Source organism: Cimex lectularius, unplaced genomic scaffold, assembly GCF_000648675.2.
Source record: "Cimex lectularius strain Harlan isolate CLEC.00 unplaced genomic scaffold, Clec_2.1 scaffold88, whole genome shotgun sequence".
NCBI classification, from domain to species: Eukaryota; Metazoa; Arthropoda; class Insecta; order Hemiptera; family Cimicidae; genus Cimex; species Cimex lectularius.
Genome location: NW_019392660.1, coordinates 315,151 through 335,626, shown reverse-complemented (window position 1 = coordinate 335,626; position 20,476 = coordinate 315,151). Strand labels below are relative to the sequence as shown.

The window sequence follows — 20,476 nt, the reverse complement described above, 5'->3', positions numbered from 1 at the left end:
AAAAATGGCAAAAAGAAGGTAAAATTCAAAAGGTGGGGTAGGGATGGGAAGTTAGTGTCCGAGTGGATCGAGGTCATGATAGCTCAAGTGGTAGAGCAGCGGCGTATCAAGCCGAAGATCGTGGGTTCGAATCCCACTCGTGCCATTGACTTTTTTATCTCAACTAAAAACCTTAATTAATTGTAATTAATTAAATCTGTTCATTTTTGGAAACGCGATAATTTATGCATATGGTCTGGAACATTAGAGGATCTCAAAGAATTCCTGCAACTAATTAATTCTCTACACCCTAATATAAATTTCACATTGGAAATTAGCAAAGATGGTTGTTTGAACTTTTTAGACCTAAATTTGTCAATAATAAACCACCTAATAGAAGTAAACGTATATAGAAAACCCACAACTACAGACACTATGATTCCAGCGGTTTCTTCCCACCCATGGTCCCAAAAGGCTGCCGGTTTCATTTGGCTCATAGACCGTATGTTAAAACCTCCATTAAAACCGGCTAACTATAAAAAAGAATTAGAAACTATTAAAACCATAGCAAAAAACAACGGTTATCTAGAAATATTTATTGATAGGTTGCTAGTTAAAAGATTAAAAAAACTTTAAAAGAATCAACAACAGGACTCAGCCACCCGACCATAAATGAATCATTAGGTTTCCGTTGTTTGCCATACATTGGTGAATTATCGGAAAAAGTAAGTAAAATTTTTAAACAAGAAGGTTTTAGAATAGCTTATGGAAGTACGGGGCCACTAAAAAAACATCTTCTCAAAACCTAAAGATAAGGTAGACAACTTGACAAAAAGCTGGGTGTACCAACTTAATTGTCATGATTGTAATATTAGAGAAAAAGTAGAGAAATAAAAACTAGAGTAAAAGAACACTTGCCTAAATCAAGCAAATTTTCGGAATTTAAAGACCATCTAAAAGGAACAAAACATAATTTCAATTCAAGTTTAAATACAACAGTGTGACATATTTTCAACAAAGGGAGAGAAGTAGATTGGTTTGAGAAACTTGAAAATAAAAAATGTAAAATTGAACATGGTGATAAATGCTTTAATAATATAACAGATTTTGATCTACCTCCCATTTTGTAATATGTACATAAATAATATTAAACGTCCAAATAATTAAATTATTATTTTAATTGTTATTATTTTTATAATAATTTAATAATATTAAGGTATTATTCTAATTTTTTTATCTATTATCTTTAATCACTAATTTATAATTAATTTCTTACCCTATTTACTATAGTTATTTGTGTTATAATTCCTGCTTTTCGCACGTTCAAACTAAGCGCCATTGAAAAACCAGCTGCTCGTTGTAACGTCGCATTGACGGGGGTATCAGCGGGTTCACTTCTGCAATTCATGTCGAGAACGTGTTTGTAAAAACCTGATGAAGAGCTAATGGGCTCGAAATCCGGATTGTTGCGATACAACTTACTGTGAGTAGGAACCATCTTTTTAAAAAGGATTGACACTCAGTGTCAAATAGATTACACGACATTTGAAAAATGGCCGAAAGGAGGGAAAATTCAAAAGGTGGGGTTGAGATGGGAAGTTAGTGTCCGAGTGGATCGAGGTCACGACAGCTCAAGTGGTACAGCAGCGGCGTATCTAGCCGAATATCGTGGGTTCGAATCCCGCTCGTGACATTGACTTTTTAACTCATCTAAAATCCTTAATTAAATGGTCAAGCGGACCACGAAAACTAGTGAATTTTTTTATAATATTTATTTTCTCTACTTTAAGTGGACTGCATTTATGTCTTATGATTTGTTTTGAAATTAAACGTTCGTTCTTTAAATTTGTATTAATGTGTGTTTATTTTCCAGTGAGACAAACGATGTCAACACAGGACTCCTCATGGAAGTATGGAACAAGGGGATGCTTTGGGATCGTGCTCTTGGCTACCACTGGCTTCCTCTCCCGGCAGTCCACTACAGCAATGAGGTGAGAACCGCACAATCCAAAATGTAAATAGCGGTAAATAAAATCGTCAAAAATTAAAAAATATTATTTGATGACTGGGCGAATGACACCTCCGCTCTTCGGTGCATGATTGAATTGCAAATTTATTGAACGTGAAACGGATTTATTCACGGGGATGAATAGCCGGACGAATAAACATTTTCGTTTAATCTTTCCGTTTCACATTTTTTCACTGAATCAACAATTTTTTTAAACGGTTCGAATGAAATTTCTTCCGTGGACGTTTTGAAATTGTTTTGCTGCGACCGCACTTTTTGAGCATCTATTCCCTGCACAAATAAACAATATGGAAAATGAGAATTTTTTTCTTTCTTTTTGAATAAAAACGAAGAAATTTTTTTTTGTTGAATTATTTGAGAGTAATATTTTAAATTATTATTTTGTTTGTAATATTACAAATGTTATAACAAAACGGTTTTTCACACGGTCCCCAAACTAACAGTAAAGCCAGTGCTACTCAGGAAGACATATGCCATTAAAAACCAACCTAACCAGCACTCGGGAATCTGGATGAGTTCGTAATACAAGAATGTTAATGTTGTGGTTAGTGAGATTACTGGAGGCTTGGAGAACACCACAGTTCCGCTCCGTATGTACAAAATGGTAAAGTAGCAAGTCAAATTAGTTTTGCTGTTAAGGCAGAGTTGTCCAAATTTTCTGTTCAGTAGTTGTCTCTTAAGTCTTATGCGGGGATTTCACGTCATTCTGCTATCTAGCTCTAGTTCTATTTGATTGGAAGTCGGTTCCTCTTTGTCTTTGATTTATTGTTTAGGGCAAGACTGTTTTCACAATGACAATGAATGCAATTTACTTAATTTTATCCGTCACTTTTTGCACCAGTATTCGACAAATTTAAAGTGTTCTTGAATGTTGTACCTAGTTTGAATAGGATTCAAGTTATAGAACAAAATTGCGATCGTCCGAGATGATAGTATGCGGCGTATAATAGTCACCTGTATAAATTATATAAAGGATAGAAAAGATCCCCTCTGGGACGCCACCTTACATCTGACTTGCGAGAACACGTTGCCGCAACTAACTCTGAAGCAGCGGTCGGGTAGATAGGATTTAAGAATAAGGTCATAAGGACTTGGTAGGAAGCGTTTAAGTTTATAAAGTATGTCTGGGTGTCAGACTCAACCAAAAGCCGTGGTACAACTAAAACACAAGCAATACTCTTTACTCTCTATAGCAGAGGAGATAGTGTCGATGACTGAAAGCTTGTTGGATCTTAGAATGATGGAATCTGAATTGATGTGAACGGATAAATTGATGAGTATCTTGGATGGATATTAAGTTTTTTAAAAGACTTCTTTCAAGGGTATAGATGTTGAAGGATGAAAGCTGATGGTCAGGGGCGTCGGCGGCCGCAACGGTTTAGGCGTTGGCACTGCGCTCTTCACTGTAAGGTAAAGGTCCCGGGTTCGAATCCAGCGGCCCTGCATTCGAAGCCGACATACTTACAAATGGGCTTTTTTCACAAACACTGGCACCCCGAGGGTTGCCGATATAACCTTGCGAACCCTCGTAAAAAAAGTAATAAAGAGGATGTAGGTTTGAGAAGTTTGTGAGGTTTAGGAATGAGAAAAACGACGGAATGTTTCTATTGGAGAGGATCGTCGTGAACAGATGCATAAAAAAGACATTCACAAAACTCACAAAGGAATTATTGGAGGGAAGCCACAACAGAACTAGGTTATGGTAGGTCTCCTGGCAGTGCACCCTATGAAGGCACATGCACAGGAAAGGAATACAGACAGAAGAAACACTGTGTACATATCGCCAGGTAGAAGAGGAGGAAGCGGAGCACGTTTTGTGGTTTTGTGAGGGTTTATGTAGGTGTAGATTTGTCTAACGAGGAGCAGAAAAGCCGGAATCTAGATTCTACATTAATGATCAGCTGGCAAGGCAATGCAGGTTGATTAACTACCTAAAACTGACCAGTGGGTTATAAAAATAAAGGAGCCAAGAGATCTACTCATTTCGAGGTGCAGAAGTATTTTCGTCCGCCTCTTTTATCTCTATCCCTATCCGTAGAATGAAAGGGTGAAGTAGGCGACTCGTTATTTATACAATTTAAGGTAGATTTTAAAAATGATTTTAATTAATTTCGAAGAATATTTTATAAATAACGGAGAAAACCTGTTTTGCCCTATACCAAGTTCGTTTTTTTTCCTAAAAGAAAAGTATTAAAAATCGTCTCTCCTCGACGGTTTTTGTTACACACGCTTTTTCTCCGGCATTCTACTGCAAATACAATTTACGATCAACCAATTGCTTTTGACAACTGACTGAACTAGCATGTATATCGTTTATAAGAGCGGTCGAATATTGCCTGTTATAAACAATCTTTCAATTAATTAAGGTTTTTCGTTGAGATAAAAAATCAGTGTCACGAGCAGGATTCGAACCCACGACCTTCGGCTAGATACGCCGCTACTCTACTACTTGGTCTATCGTGACTTCGATCCACGCGGACACTAACTTCCCATCTCAACCCCACCTTTTGAATTTTCCCTCCTATTTGACATTTTGCAAATGTCGGGTAATCTATTTGATTGTCGGCGACAAATGAAATGGGCACAGAGAGCTTTAGTGAAGATATACTTCATTTAACTTATTAAATTCATAGCCTTCGAGGTCCGCTTTGCCAATTAATATCTTGCAATTAATTAAGGTTTTTAGTTGAGATGAAAAAAGTTAATGGCACGAGCAGGATTCGAACCCACGACATGGGGCTAGATACGCCGCTACTCTACCACTTGAGCTATCGTGACTGAAGTGATACATCGAATCGAAGATCGAAATCCACACGGACAAAATAATAATTTGTATAATTTAGTATTGTAAGATTATTTCGGTTATGATTAAATTTTCAAAAAGATAGATTTTTATAAAAATAATCTGTAAAAACTGAATATTCATAGAAACCCGTATTATCACATACTGAAAATTAAAAACACGAATTTTTAAAACGGCCGATGATATCGAAGTAGGTCGTAGCTTAGCGTGTGTACTTTTTCCCCTATTTTCTTGATTGTTGCTGATTACCGTATCATTAATTCATGAAAATTTTTCTTATTTCGCCACTATTATTTTTTTATACATTTTTTAAAATTTTATGTGTTTTCCTTTATGAATGACGATGCATTGTATCTCTCGTACATACTTGTGCGTACAAACAACAGAATGAAAATGGAATATAGGTCATATCAAGATCCACAATGACACCTTTTAAAGGGGGTCAGAACACCTAGTTTCCCCTAGTGTGGACAATTTATCATGGCACATAATAGCATACTGCGAACAACTAAATCCCTAACAAAAGAAATACGACATCCCGAATGACGTATGCGGCGAATAGAAGCACGGCATCAGGCACAGATCGCTGATCCACTATCTCAGATACTTTTAACTGTGTATGTCCCCTGATGTTGTTGAAAAATTAGACTATGTAAAAATGTTTCATGTGTGGAATATAATGAATGTTTCATATGTTATATTATATGTTTTGTGTGATGTGATGATGATATATGTATGTTATCGATATTGAACAAGAATATAGACTTCGATTTCCTTGAGGAACCAGATTAACTTCCAAAGAGGTGGGGGCACAAGTCGTTGCCAATTTGCACAAGGCTCATGAGAGGACCAAAAGGTACTATGGCAAACGACATAAATTGGTAAAACAGATTCCTATAGACCTCTAAGGTTTTGTATCTTGGCCTCCCAAAAAAATCCTGTCGCTGGAGTTACCCACAAGTACCAATAGGCTGCCATCAGTACTCGTTAAAGGGAGTGAAAGAATATTCAGCACCTACTTATAAGCGAGCCTGCTCTGCAATCACAGCGAAGTGCACTAAAGTCAAACCGAGACAGAAGTGGCTCCAGCCTTTGTTCCTCCAAGCTTGAGGAAGAAGTTCTTTCGTGCTGCAATCCGGGATTTCGCTAAACCGAAGGGGGAGAGAGAGTCTGCGGTGAACCACCACAGACGGCCCTATCCAGGGCCTCATCACTACCTATCTCTCGTCTAACCCCCCGGTCGGTTCGGCCCAAGGGGAGAGTCCACATGCACCGGGTGTGGGGGATATATCCATAAAATGAGGAGAGACGGGAAGAGTTTGGTTTCTAACCAGGAGATTTCTGGATGGTAGATGACGAATGGCTGACTGCTGAATCGGAGAGAAAGGATGAGGAGAAAGAGGGAAGAAAAAGAGGAAGTTTCCCGACAGAACCACCCCACGGCACCGGACTACCTCAGGAAAGGTAGGCAGGCTTCTTTTTCTTCGCTACCCCCATCTCATAAGACAACACGGATTCAGATTAATATAGTGTTAAACAGTTGTAAAAAAACAATTACTTTAAATAAAATTCTTGTGTCCTGGCTAAAAATTTGAATCCCGAAATCAACCTTGCTCCCCAGCTCCTGAGAGTAAAAACCACTAAAACACATTGATGTTAATAAATGCATTCACTCTCAATACAAACTATGTATACAGAACTATTTTACTGTATACAATAGAGCAATCCCGTTTCCTCCAAGAAACGGAACAGGGGTCCAAATACTCGCTGCTATGCACGATTCGCATATCGGTTGGCATTCCTACACCTCTCTTTATGCAAAAAAGAAATTGGATGCTTCAACAAGGTAGACACGTCAAGCAACATTTCACAACATGCCGAACCCATACGCCGACATTGCATCCGTGTGTCAACCTCGCATTGACAATCTGTAGGCGGGCGAGGATGTCTCTCTTCTACTAGTCAGATCCTCCGAACGCCACCTATTGACAGTATTCTTGATATGTGCGAGCTCCTCTGCCGACCACGGCTCACCATCGCTGACTTCTTTTTATCATGTCCTTTATCGCATTTTTAGCGCCAAAGTCCATGATCGCGGTTGGTAAGGCGGGTGGTTGTGACGAATACTCTGGGGTAGTGTGAATGCTAACCAGTCTGCTTTGTTTCTGCGTTTCTCTGTATTTGTGTTCTTTTATTTACAATTGAAGAAGCGCTGAGGTACCGTTATATCATGCTACAAAATAACTTGGTTGGAGAAACAGGAAAAGAAATTAATGTGGTTAAATCACGAGAAATACAAGAAAAGAAAAGCTAAGAAAGAGAGAGCTGGCGATGACCAATGTGCTTTTCCTGCTCTAAAGAAATACAACAATATTTTCTCCATAATGTCAACAATTGATTGATTTGTTTAAGCGTTTTTGAGACAACTAAGGGTCATAATACGCAATTGAAAGATGTATTCAATTCAATCTAATTAAAGGATACAAAACAAGAATATAGTTATCATGTCAGATAGTCAAGCAGCCATCAAGGCACTAAGCTCAAGTATCATTAGTTCAAGGATGGTGCTGAACTGCAAAAACAAATTAAACACACTAGGTATGCAGAATAAAGTCAGCCTCTGCTGGGTCCCAGGACACATGGGAGTAGAAGGCAATGAGAAAGCGGACACCCTTGCAAGGGAAGGGGCTGCTACACCGCTGATAGGACCCGAACCCTTCTGTGGCATAGGAATCCACACTATTAACGAATATCTGAGACAGAAGGACAAAAAGAAAATGAAAGAACAATGGAATTCTCTCATTGGACATAGACAATCCAAGAATCTTCTAACCAATTTTGGCAAGAAAGAAATCACAGAATGTGTCAAAGGAAGCAGGAACAGACTGCGAATCCTAACAGGATTCCTAACAGGAAACTGTAGATTAAATGGACACCTAAAGAAAATTGGAACAATCCAAGATGGCACATATAGATTCTGCAAGGAGGCAGAAGAGACACCAACACATTTACTAAAAAACTGCGGAGCTACATTAGCCCGCAGGAGGAAATGTTTTGGGATGTATAATGTGACAATAGAAGAGCTTCAACCATTAAAACCTGACCTATTAATCAAGTTTCTTAAGGCAGAGAACGGGGGATACAATAGCTCTCAAAGGGCGCAGTATACCACACCCTGAAAAATTACATCTACATCTACATCTACAAGGGTCATAATCGCCAAGCACCTAAAAATAACTATCTCAACTCGGCACATATGCATTACATACCCCTGTGTACAGAGTTGAGCTTATCACTTCTCCCAATTTACTAACAATTCCAACTTTTGTAATTACGATAAATTATTGGCAGGCCTCGAGAAAACCAGTTCTAGACTGGGTGTAAACAGTTCGAGGTAAGACCTCGTCTTATCTGTCCAGCTGACTAGGTTCGGCTACAGGGGTTACCAACGACTCGATCATACCAACCCCCAACCCAATCAAATATTGAAACCGAACCACAATTATTTCTTACGTACATACCACTAAGGTGGTAGATTACTCGATATTCTTCAATCACCCTTTACCCATATCATGTAATTAACTTCAATGGGGTGATTTAAATACATTCACTCTCAACACATGCTAGGGGCACAAAACTATCATTATTATATAAAATAAAACAACAGTTTCATCCAAAATTCTAAACGGGGGACTCAGATACGTACTGCCGTGCTCAAACAGGTTTCTCATATCGAATATTCTAGGCTCTCAGCCAACGTGTTGTAACTTTTAATTCAGTGAGACCTCTTCTTTACATTCCGGACACATACCCGAAATTTGGGCCAAAATGTCCGTGTTAACCTCGCATAGCTTATCCTTGATCGGTTGAGGATGACCCTTTATGTATGAGTCAGATCCTACTTGGGTCATCTATCGACAGTGCTCATGATACGTGAGAGCTTCTTTGTTGATCCGGTCCACCGTTGCTGCCATCGGCAATTATGTTGATTTTAAGTGAAAAATTTCTAGACTTTTTTTATTTTACCCTGACTATGAATGTCTTACAGTGACTTCGTTGAATGTGAATTTGGAATATTATCCAAAAGTGTTTTGTTGATATAATCTTATTAGAATAACGAGAGTTAAAATGTCCATCAATGCGGTGCACACGAAGCTAGTTGATGGAAGTGGTCTCGCATGAAGGATTAGGTTCGGAAAAAAATGGAAGAAACTTTATACCGTGAGATTTCCTCTAATTTAAAAAATACAAAATAATTAATTTTACAATACTCATTATTTTGTTTCCAGCTTGCATTACCTCTACTACGATTAAGCGGAAAAAGTTGAAAACAAGATTTTCAACATCACGATAAATTAATTTGTTTCAGCAAGCCTTCGCCAAATTTTTCCATCCCCTTGGAACTTGTTTTGTTTTGGATACGCCGAACGGAAACAGACTAATGGCTTTCTAATAAATAAAAACTCTAAACAATAAGGAGATAGTGTGGGCGTTTCCATTCGTCCCATTGAACCCGCTGGCTGTATTTTAACCTTTTATTCCTTCACGTACCCACCCACGGCCAAATTTATGTTGTCGAAGCAACCCCTTCCGAGATAGAAAATACCCATTTACTTATAAAGGTTTTTGTTATTTTGTCGAAAAACCGACAATGTAATGTTTGATTATAAACAATTCATGTTTAAAGCATGAAGCAAAAATCTGAAGTTTGGAGGAAAACCTTCTTGCGCGTTCAATAATTTCACTCTTTAATGGGGAAAAACGAATTCTTGAGAGATTTAATAAAAATTGTTTTCTTACTTATATCTAAAAGGAATAATAAAAATATAATTTATTTCTTAAACATTTTTACAAATTTATTACTGTACCTGTAAATATCATGCGACATCGGGACCACACTCCCTCTGTACGGAAAATGAATGCCGACATTGCTAAAATATTTTCAGAACATCATTCAACATTTTTCTTTCCACAGCATGATAGACATGTCCAGCGGCATAACATTGAACACGACTTGAATATCTCCTTTGAACTCTCTTCTCCTCTTAAAGCATTTAATCCATCAGACATATGAGACACATTAACTGTTTTGACTACGACGAGAAATATTACAAAGTTGGCTTCTCCGAGGTTTACTTTATTTAACCGATCTATACAACGCTGTATTCAGGACGTATTTTCCATTAGAATGGAAGTCCTTAAATTCACTAGTTTTCGTGGTCCGCTTGACCAATTAATGTCTTTCAATTAAGTAAGGTTTTTAGTTGAGATTGTTTCAATCAAAAGTCAGTGACACGAGCGTGATTCGAACCCACGATCTTCGGTTGGATACGCCGCTGTTCTACCACTTGAGCTATCGTGACCTTGATCCACTCGGACACTAACTTCCCATCTCAACCCCACCTTTTGGAATTTTCCCTCCTTTCTGCCATTTTTCAAATGTCGTTTAATCTATTTGTTTCTCGGCGACAAATGAAATGGCCACGAAGAGCTTTAGAGAAGATACACTTCAGTTTAATTATTAAATCCATTAAAGTTCGTGGCCCGCTTGGCCAATTAATATATTACAATTAATTAAGGTTTTTAGTTTACATAAAAAGTCAGTGTCACGAGCGTGATTCGAACCCACGATCTTCGACTAGATACACCGCTGTTCTACCACTTGAACTACAGTAACCTCGATCCACTCGGACACTAACTTCCCATCTCATCCCCACATTTTGAATTTCCCCCCCTTTTTTGCCATTTTTCAAATGTCATGTAATCTATTTGATTCTCGGCGACAAATGAAATAGCCACGGAGAACTTTAGTGAAGGTATATTTCATTTTTACTTATTAAATTCACTAGTTTTCGTGGTCCGCTTGACCAATTAATATCTTTAAATTAATTAAGGCTAATTTAGTTGAGATAAAAATTAATAATTTAAAGACAATTATTTAATTTGTAAATAATAAATAAATATAAAAAAATAATTTGGACGGGCTAAATATTAATTTCAAAGTTATTCAGATATCGTGAGATGCGGTCGGGTGTGATATAGGTTTCAGAAAAACATTTTCTTTATCGTGTCAACGTTTCGATCTTTTATTGAGATCATCTTCAGGGCCTGGGATTTACAAACAATGTTTACATTTAACAAATACATTTAGGATGTGGTAAAGTGAATTTATACAATGTATTACAAGTGTATCTAAAAATGGTAGTGTTTTGTTGTTTTCGATTTCATGTGTAAATTGTAGGCGTGGGTGTAGGGGTTTTCACACTTGTGATAAAACAACCAGATGGCACATTAATCACAGATTGGTACCAAAAACCAAGAAACACAGATCGCGACCTCAACTTTAAATCTCACCATCCTCTTCATACAGTAATAAACACGGCCAGAGGGTTACTTCACAGAATGATTACCCTGAGCCATGAATCATTTCACCACAAGAACATAAAGATATACAAACAGATCCTCCATAACAATTTCTACCCTAAACACATAATTAACAGAATAATCAACAACTACAACTCAACACTAACACATTCCACTATTACTAATAATACTACATTAAGTATATCAAATACAAACTAACAAGCATACATTTCCATACCATTTATTCAAGGCTTATCACATAAATTTAACACATTTCTCTCGTCCGATAACTTCAAAATAGTTTTCAAAAATTATAAAACAATCCAAACACTTTTTTCCAAAGTTAAAGATCCCACTCCAATAATAAATAAATCTGACGTAATCTACAAGATCAACTGTTCAAACTGTCCGGCAACTTACATCGGTCTTACATCCCAATATCTGGACAAGAGAGTAAAGCAACATATCTATGATTGCAAAAAACCCAAGCAAAATCCTACAGCACTCGCTACCCACCACTTTGAACACCAACACAATTTCGACACAATTTCGATTTCAAAAATCCGAAAATATTACATACAGAACAAAACAAATATAAACGTAATTTCTTAGAAATGGTTTATATCAACAGAGATAAACACAGCAACAATTACAGAACAGATACATGCAAACTCAGTCGCAGCTACGCCAATATCATTAATCAAATACAATACAAATAACATACACACATCATTACATTACATTCCACACATCAAATACTTTTCACATAGTCTAATTTTCCAACAATTTAGCTTTCCTTTTCCTATTTATCCCCTATCTATATAATCCTGAAAGGATAATCTGGCCGAACTATTACCAACACATTGTTCCCCTTTGTCGGCTTTTTTCACTTCAAAGAAGCCGACGCCTTACACAAAATTGTCTTTTATAGACCGACTTCCTTCCCCACCCCTTCAAAACCAAACATATATAAACATAAAACAGCAAAATCTCACTGGCACTCTCAACACGACACGCAAGGATGGCACAATTACACAGAAGACAAACACTTTGACTGATAGAAATACTTTGTTTGAATATAAAATATAATTTGCATTGTATAAATTCACTTTTCCACATCCTAAATATATTTGCTAAATGTAAACATTGTTTGTAAATCCCAGGCCCTGAAGATGATCTCAATAAAAGATCAAAATGTTGGCACGATAAAGAAAATGTTTTTCTGAAACCTACATCACACCCGACCGCATCTCACGATATCTGAATAACTATCGATTAACGGTCACTAATCTCTACACATTAATTTCAAACACCGAATTTTGGTTTTAAACGAATTGTTCCCAGTATCCAATAATATATTACTAACGTAGCTAAGGCTCTACGGTGATTCGGGGATAATTCATGACGTCCCTTTACAGAGAGGTGATTTAATATTGAATGGAGTGAGTAAAAATAGTCACGCGAGCGTGCCAGCGGTTTGGTTTATCCGCCGCTGTTTTTGTTTTTCCATTGATTTAGTTATTATTTTTTGGTATGTTTTCAATACAGTCGACTACTGTGTTCGTTCTTTCTGATGATTTGCAGTACTTTTCAGCGGTTTAAATTTATTTGCTTGTTGGGTTGCTATTTTCATGTTTTCCCGAGGAGCTCTGGATTTATTTATATCCTCCCGGGTCGATGGCGTCGTATTTTTGACGGTTAAACGTTAACGGTTAAATTTTTTTTTTACATTTGTTAAGCACAATAATACAAACGTTATTAAATAATTGATTTTTTATTTTTATTTTTATTTACTGAATGATTTATTTTTCTTTTGTGTTCTGTTCTTGTTCACTACAACTTGTCACTTATTATTTGTTTATTTTATTTTCAATTATATTTTTTTTATAAAATTAAAAAACAAAGGTTTTGACAATTATTTGCTTTTGTAAATTTTGTTAAATAATATTGGGTTTTCTATATTTTTTCTCTGTCTCCCGGTTTTTTAAGGCATTATTGAGGAAAAGAAATTCCCAGATTGGGGTCCGTGATGTCCCGGAACTTTGTTCAAGCGAATGTAGTCTCTCAGGGTCCGGTTATAAGCGATATACTTTGAACTGTATCGCTGGATGTGTCTCTGACCAATCAGACGATTACTGATACGTCACCGACCTCTGCTTCTTCCTTTCTGGGAAAGTCCGATCGGTGCTTGGAGGAGTGATGCAGTCAACGATAAACGTTCTAGCCGGAAAAGCGGAGGGAACCAGATTCGTCTTTTCTGCGTCGAAAACCTTATGCGTCCAATTTTGCAGGCTGAGGATAACTAACACCCTCCGCAGCTCTGCCTGAGTAGCGCTGCGATTGGGTACGTACAGTCGGTGAGGTTCCTCGGCTTCATGTTTGATCAAAAGGTCACATTGATGCCGTCGAGGGGAAGTTAAAGTTAATTGGTCGCATCAGGTGGGGAGCGGAGGGAGACCTCCTGAAAATATGTAAGTCGCTGCTCCACCTGATTTTATCATTGCAATGCCAATTCTTCAGTTCGAAAAACGCGTCAGCAGAGGCTTCATAGGCTCTACTACCAGGGTCTTCGAGCGGTATCCGGCTCATTATGGATAACCTCTTTGGCCAGCCTTTGCTCCGAGCTGGGAATGGAGCTCACCCTCAGCTATTCGACGTGGTTCCTTGCCAAACAGGGACATCCGCTTTCGGGAGTGATCCTTAGATGCTAGCATAGTACAATATAAAAGCGACTTCAGACCCTGACGCGACCTCTAGGAATACCCTTCGGCGAAGCCTTACGGTGGGAGGGGATGACAGCTGGAACGGTACTCGAGCTGGACAACCGCGCGACTCCGCCTTGGGTCCTCCCATCCGTCTGGGAAGATCTCGTGATTAGCCAAGTCGTGTACTCCGCCATACCAAACTAAATTCTTTGAACTTATATCGAGGAACGCTGGTTTTCGGCGTGTCTTTCCAAACAGGTCTAAGACTGACGAAGGTGTGGCTTGTGACGTGTATCGCGAAGGTGCGTCCACTTCGTGCTGGCTCTCGCTGCATTGTAGCGTTTATACGACAAAACTGAATGCGATTTGAGACGAGCTTGGGGTGATTCGAGGCAATGGTGGCTCTGCCTACCTAGTCTGCACTGACCTAGTTACTGCGTTTCAAGACGGGTTTACCGCCGATTCTCTCGTAGTGCTTTTGTTGGAAAGATACCACGAACTAGAGAGTCTCGGAAAAACGATGGAAGTTTTCTGGGTAGCTGGATACGTAGGTCTGGAGGGTAATGAAAAGCCGGAGAAGGTGGCAGCGTCAATGGACCGGATCGACAGAGAAGCTCTCGCGTATCAAGAGCACTATCGTCGGGTGGCGCTCGAAGGATCTGACTCGTAGAAAAAGGATCATCTTCACCCGATTAAGAATAGCCAATGCGAGATTGACGTACGGACACTTATTTTTGGTAGCACGCGTATATGTCTGGCATGCAGAGAAAGGTTGTTCAATCTGTCCCACCTAATTAAAGGTGCAATTCTTTCATAAAGTGAGGGGGCAGGAATGCCATTGGATTTGAGAATTGGGCTTGAGCACAGCAGCGAGCATTTGGGTCCCCTGTTCCCGTTCTTGGAGGAAACGGGGTTGTTCTATTGTACGTAGTACTAATAATTGTGTATACCTAGTTTGTGTGGATGGTGAAGGTATTTATTAACGTGAATGTGTGATGCGAGAGGGTCTATGGCGGAATATCCAGCACCCCATCTCCCTCAATTAGGCTAGTTGTATAATATGTTTAAAGGGTATGGGTAACGAGTACTCCACCACCTTAATTGAGTGAACGGTATGTTAATAGGAGAGAATATATTTACCAATGAATATGAGTATGAATAGTTTTGGAACTGCATCCGTTGGATGCTGAATTAACCTAGCTATTGACAACATCCCCACTTTTGCTGGACGGATAAAACTGAGGTCTGCCCCCGGACTATGGGATGGGCATTTCTCGAGTTTGTCGGCAATTTACGTAAATAGCGTAGTAAAGCGGAAATTGCCGGTGAACGAAAAGCCAATAGGTTTTGTGTATATGTACTTACATGTGCGGATTTGAGCCTATATGAATCCAAATCCAAATCTTTGTCTTTTTCATCCCGAACGTAACGGTAACTGTGGTAAAACATTTTGCAGGTTCAATTTTCTCTGGAAGGAATTCAAATTACCAACATCGAAGGCCTTTCCATTGTATGCACATGCCTGCAATTCGTTCTTCCACCTACACCACTGCTCCCTGTAATGATGAAGTTTGTTTCTTCCTATCTTTATATCAGCGAAACCAATTCTGTAGTTTTAGCGACTATATTGTACCAATAGTTTTGCACCAATAACCGATTCGCTAATTTTTGCGATTATAGAGTGTTAGCGCAGTTTTTGCGTCTAATGACTGTTAGCGCCCTAAATCGGAATTTGAAAGAGCGGGAAACGCGTATCATACCGAGAGCCGATTCTGAATGAGAAATGAGAAACTTTTCTTTTATTCTGAGTTCGATACCTTCTCTTCAAACCCACCTCTCCTGTGTCAGAACAAATGGTCCTTATGTTTTAATCCTTAAAGTTTAATGCTATGTGCATAAAAGTGAAGTTGACCACAATGTAGATTAGATATCACTTCAGTGATAGATTAATGATTTGTGGAGAGGGTCTGGATTGGTGGGTGGTCTTGCTTCGTTTTTGTTGGGATTCATTAATACATAAATTTTAACAATAAGTGCATAAAATTTAAAAACCTCATTAGCTGTTATTAATTTCATTGTGAGCTTATGTATAAATAAAAGTTGATAAAAGTTACCTGTTATCACTTTCTGATAGAATTATAACAACAGTCTGTACCAAACAAGCTGTTTCAGTTAATTGACATGACATTTTCTAACAATAAGTATTTTGCTTACGTATTGTAGTATTTTGAAGGAAAGTGGCGGGACCCTGTGCGTCCTCTTGAGCATATCTCCATTTGTGTACCATAGCTCCTGAAAAACATTATTGTCGATCCATTACAATTCGTGGTCCGATTGACCAATTAAAATTGTTCACTTAATTAATATTTATGGAAGGTATTGGTCGAGATAAAATAGTCAGTGTCACGAGCGGGATTCGAACCCACAATCTTCGGCTAAATACGCCGCTGCTCTACCACTTGAGCTATCGTGGACACTCACTTCCCATCTCAACCCCACCTTTTGAATTTTCCCTCCTTTTTGCCATTTTTCGATTTTTTTTAAATATCGACCAATACCTTTCATAAATATTAATTAATTGAAAAATGTTAATTATTCAATCGGACCACGAATTGTAATGGATTTAATAATTAAACTGAAGTATATAATGAAACTCTCCGTGGCCTTTTCATTTGTCGCCGAGAATCAAATAGATTACACGGCATTTGACAAATGGCAAAAAGGAGGGGGGGTGACACTGACATTTTTATTTCTTCCAATACTTTTCATAAATATTAATTGTTGTCGATTTAATGAGAAAAAGTTCACAAAAAAACCCATTTATTTTTACTTTAACAAATCCTTTGACCGAACAAGCTGAATTTTCATAAAGAAAGCCAAAACATATTTAAAAAATCACACAAGAGGAAGGCTCTATAAATATATGATGAGAGAAAGAAAGTTTTTACAATGTGAGGCTACAATATAGTACATCAATTTTCAATTAACTTTTTTCAATTAATTAATATTTATGAAAGGTATTGGTCGAGATAAAAAATCTCTGTGTCACGAGCGGAATTCAAAAACACATTTTTAAAATGATAAAATAATACGTATCGTTATTACGTCGTTACATTAGGGTGAAAGGATTGACTGGATAGTAAACCGTCCAGGGTGAGTGGGCTAAATGCATACAACCCCCGCACACTTGTTGCTCTCGGATCAGACATGGGTCACTCCCACTTCCCTTTTGCAGGACGGCTATCGGATCGATGTTCCATCCAGCCAGTATAAAACCAACCTTTGCCAACCCAGTTTATTTTTTATAGCACAGGCCAGAAAACATTGTAACTCCACTGTCTGGGAGCTACAAATGCAAAGTATTATTAACCGTATTATTCTCAATAGCAAAGGAAATTAAATCCTCGTTACTAGTATAAACAAAATTTCATTTATAAACACGATTTATCTTCCTTTTGAATAATCCTTAAACCCTGGAGATTTTGTAATGAGATCTGAAAGCTGATATATCTGTAGTTTCTTCTTGTTAACTGTTCTGTTCAATTGAAATCGTCTGTTTACATATCTTTTTATTTTTGCATATGCACGTGCGATTCCATCACTAACGAAACATAATTCAAATTACTTGTCCAAATGATGGGGTACATGCCACAAATGTCGAAGTCAATCGAAGACGGCTGCCCAATCCGATATGCCAGAAAAAAATCTCCTTTGTCCAAAAAAATGTTATTGGATCCACAAGTATATCTCCTGTCGTCCCTGGGGAAAAAGGCAAAGCAGGCAAAAGCAAAAGGCCACCCATCTGGACGCCACGCGTTCCTTCTCTGCCGGAGCCGCCACGCAATACGCCAACTCATGCGCACTCGCGCTCCATTTTTAAAACTGTTATAAGCATCAGCATCAGGGGAAGTAGCTCCTCAATTCAAAATAATAAATTACATTCGCACATTAGTCTCGCACTATACTCCAAAAAATGTTCGATATTCATCGCGGTAATTCGGCAAGAAGCTTCTCCATTCACGCTGTCTCAGCATTCATACACACACCAAACGTCATTCCGTTATCTCAGATCACTAATCGAACTGATAGAAAAAACTATTAGAATACTACCAGAAATAATGTATTTATTTGCGTGAATGAAGTGGTTTATTCTCAAATTATCCCGAGGATTTGCAGTACTCTGTGGTGTGTGAAAGAAATCTGGCGTGGGAATGTAATTTACTAGCGCGCATGGATGGTCATATCCCTACTTATGTTTTGTATACGTGCTTCTTAGTTCTGTTATTTTATGCACAACTAGCTCTGTAATCCGGCGTTGCCCATTTTGTAGTCTCAGCACCCGCCCTGCACCAATAAAAACAAAATGTAAAAGTTTGTAGTTTCGGCTAGATACGCTTTATCTCAACCAAAAACCTTAATTAATTGAAAGATATTAATTGGTCAAGCGGACCACGAAAACTAGTGCATTTGATAAGTTAAAATAAAGTTCACCTTCACTAAAGCTCTCCGTGGACATTTCATTTGTCGCCGAGAATCAAATAGATTACACGACATTTGAAAAATGGCAAAAAGGAGGGAAAATTCATAGGTGAGGTTGAGGTGGGAAGTTAGTTTCCGAGCGGAACGAAGTCACGATAGCTCAAGTGGTAGAGCAGCAGTAATATGATCCCTGAAATGAAACAGTGAAGAAAAAGTTATGTTCCGGACAAAAAGCGGCCAGTCTTAAGTTTGTATAGTTTTCAAAAATTATAAAACAATCCAAACACTTTTTTCCAAAGTTAAAGATCCCACTCCAATAATAAATAAATCTGACGTAATCTACAAGATCAACTGTTCAAACTGTCCGGCAACTTACATCGGTCTTACATCCCAATATCTGGACAAGAGAGTAAAGCAACATATCTATGATTGCAAAAAACCCAAGCAAAATCCTACAGCACTCGCTACCCACCACTTTGAACACCAACACAATTTTGACTTCAAAAATCCAAAAATCTATACAGAATAAAGCCTTGGAAATATGTTTAACATTAACGTTAATATCTTTCAATTAATTAAGGTTTTTAGTTGAGATAAAAAAGTCAGGTCACAAGTGGGTCAAAGCTTCTCGTGGCCATTTCATTTGTCGCCGAGAATCAAATAGATTACACGACATTTGAAAAACTAGTAGGAATATTTTTTTCTTCTTCCTGCCTTGCCGGTATTGTCGGATTCACCAATTAACATTTTGCAATTAATTGATATTTATGAAGGGTATTGGTTGAAAAATGGCAAAAAGGACGGAAAATTCAAAAGGTGGGGTTGAGATGGGAAGTTAGTGTGCGAGTGGATCGAGGTCACAATAGCTCAAGTGGTAGAGCAGCGGCGTATCTAGCCGCCGAAGATCGCGGGTTCGAATCCCGCTCGTGTCACTGACTTTTTTATCTTAACTAAAAACCTTAATTAATTGTAAGATATTAATTGGTCAAGCGGACCACGAAACTAGTGAATTTAAAATGTGAAAGTTTCACCGAAAATAGAGGATACCAAAATAGAGTATACCGTTATATCATATAATCTGATAACTTGGCTGGCGAAACATGAAGAAAATTTATAAGAAATATTGTAAAAATGCGAGAAAGACAGGAAAATAAAATTATATTGTTACGTTCTTGAATTATCATTCGTTGTAAACGAAAGAAAAATGTTCAAATTAACTCTATGTATAACACGCCAGTTGTAAAGTCATTGCTTCATTTTATTCATTCATTTTATTCTTCAAACATGATAAATTACAATTTTTTTTTCAGGAAGGACCGGGTGAATGGGTGTCTTTGGACGCCGAGCTCGTGATGATGGATGGGGAAGTGGTGGGTACAAAAGAGGCGACTGGCCATTCCCTTTTAGTCGACTGTAGGTTCGAATTGCCATTTGGTAAGTTACGCCGGCTACGACAAAACCTATTTCTACCCCTAAATAAAGAATTTTGGCCGCATGAACACCTTGTATTCCATATCCTCTCTTATTTCCTCCAAAACTTTTCTTTTTTTTCTCTACCGGCTTCTTAAAAATTAATTGCCGATATAAAGTAACAACGGATTAGCATAAGTCAATCATGGGGCTACCGTTTTAGGTGTAAGGTGTGTCAAAGTTGATCATGTTTAAGTTTTTTCTTTTATCGCTCTTCGTACAAATGACGTAAAAAACCACCATTTTCGATCAATGTTTTACCATGTTTTTCACATATTCACCAACTAAATAGTTCTATTTTTAATCAATTCCAATAATTTATAATATCAGACACCAACTTTTAACATCTTAACTTTAGTATCTGCTGCAATTCGAGTAATATTCTGATTTTTATTTATGCGTTGTTAATTTTTTTCATTATCCAAATATTCAACTATCATCTGCCATCACTATGGGAATTGTGCCATTTCACAAAAGCCCATTGTTCAGAAAAATTTAACAGTTTAATTTTTTCAAAACATAATTTCAGTTTATAAACATACATTCCATTATTTCAGTATAGTTTTTATTGAAAAATCTATGATTATGTAAAAATGTTTTTGTCTAAAATTATAAATCCATCAAAAAATTAATTTATTTAAAAAAACT

At 37.7% G+C, this 20,476-nt stretch overlaps 1 protein-coding gene across 4 annotated transcripts in view; it reads left to right on the top strand.

Annotated features, from left to right (window-relative positions):
* LOC106668030 (phorbol ester/diacylglycerol-binding protein unc-13-like) overlaps positions 1-20,476 on the top strand; it is a 210,494-nt gene that overhangs the window by 128,649 nt on the left and 61,369 nt on the right. For all 4 annotated transcript variants that reach the window (XM_024224843.1, XM_014396429.2, XM_024224841.1 and 1 more), the window contains exons 5-6: positions 1,853-1,970; positions 19,669-19,792. In XM_024224843.1, the coding sequence (XP_024080611.1) occupies positions 1,853-1,970; positions 19,669-19,792 (242 nt within the window). The remainder of the gene's footprint in view (positions 1-1,852; positions 1,971-19,668; positions 19,793-20,476) is intronic.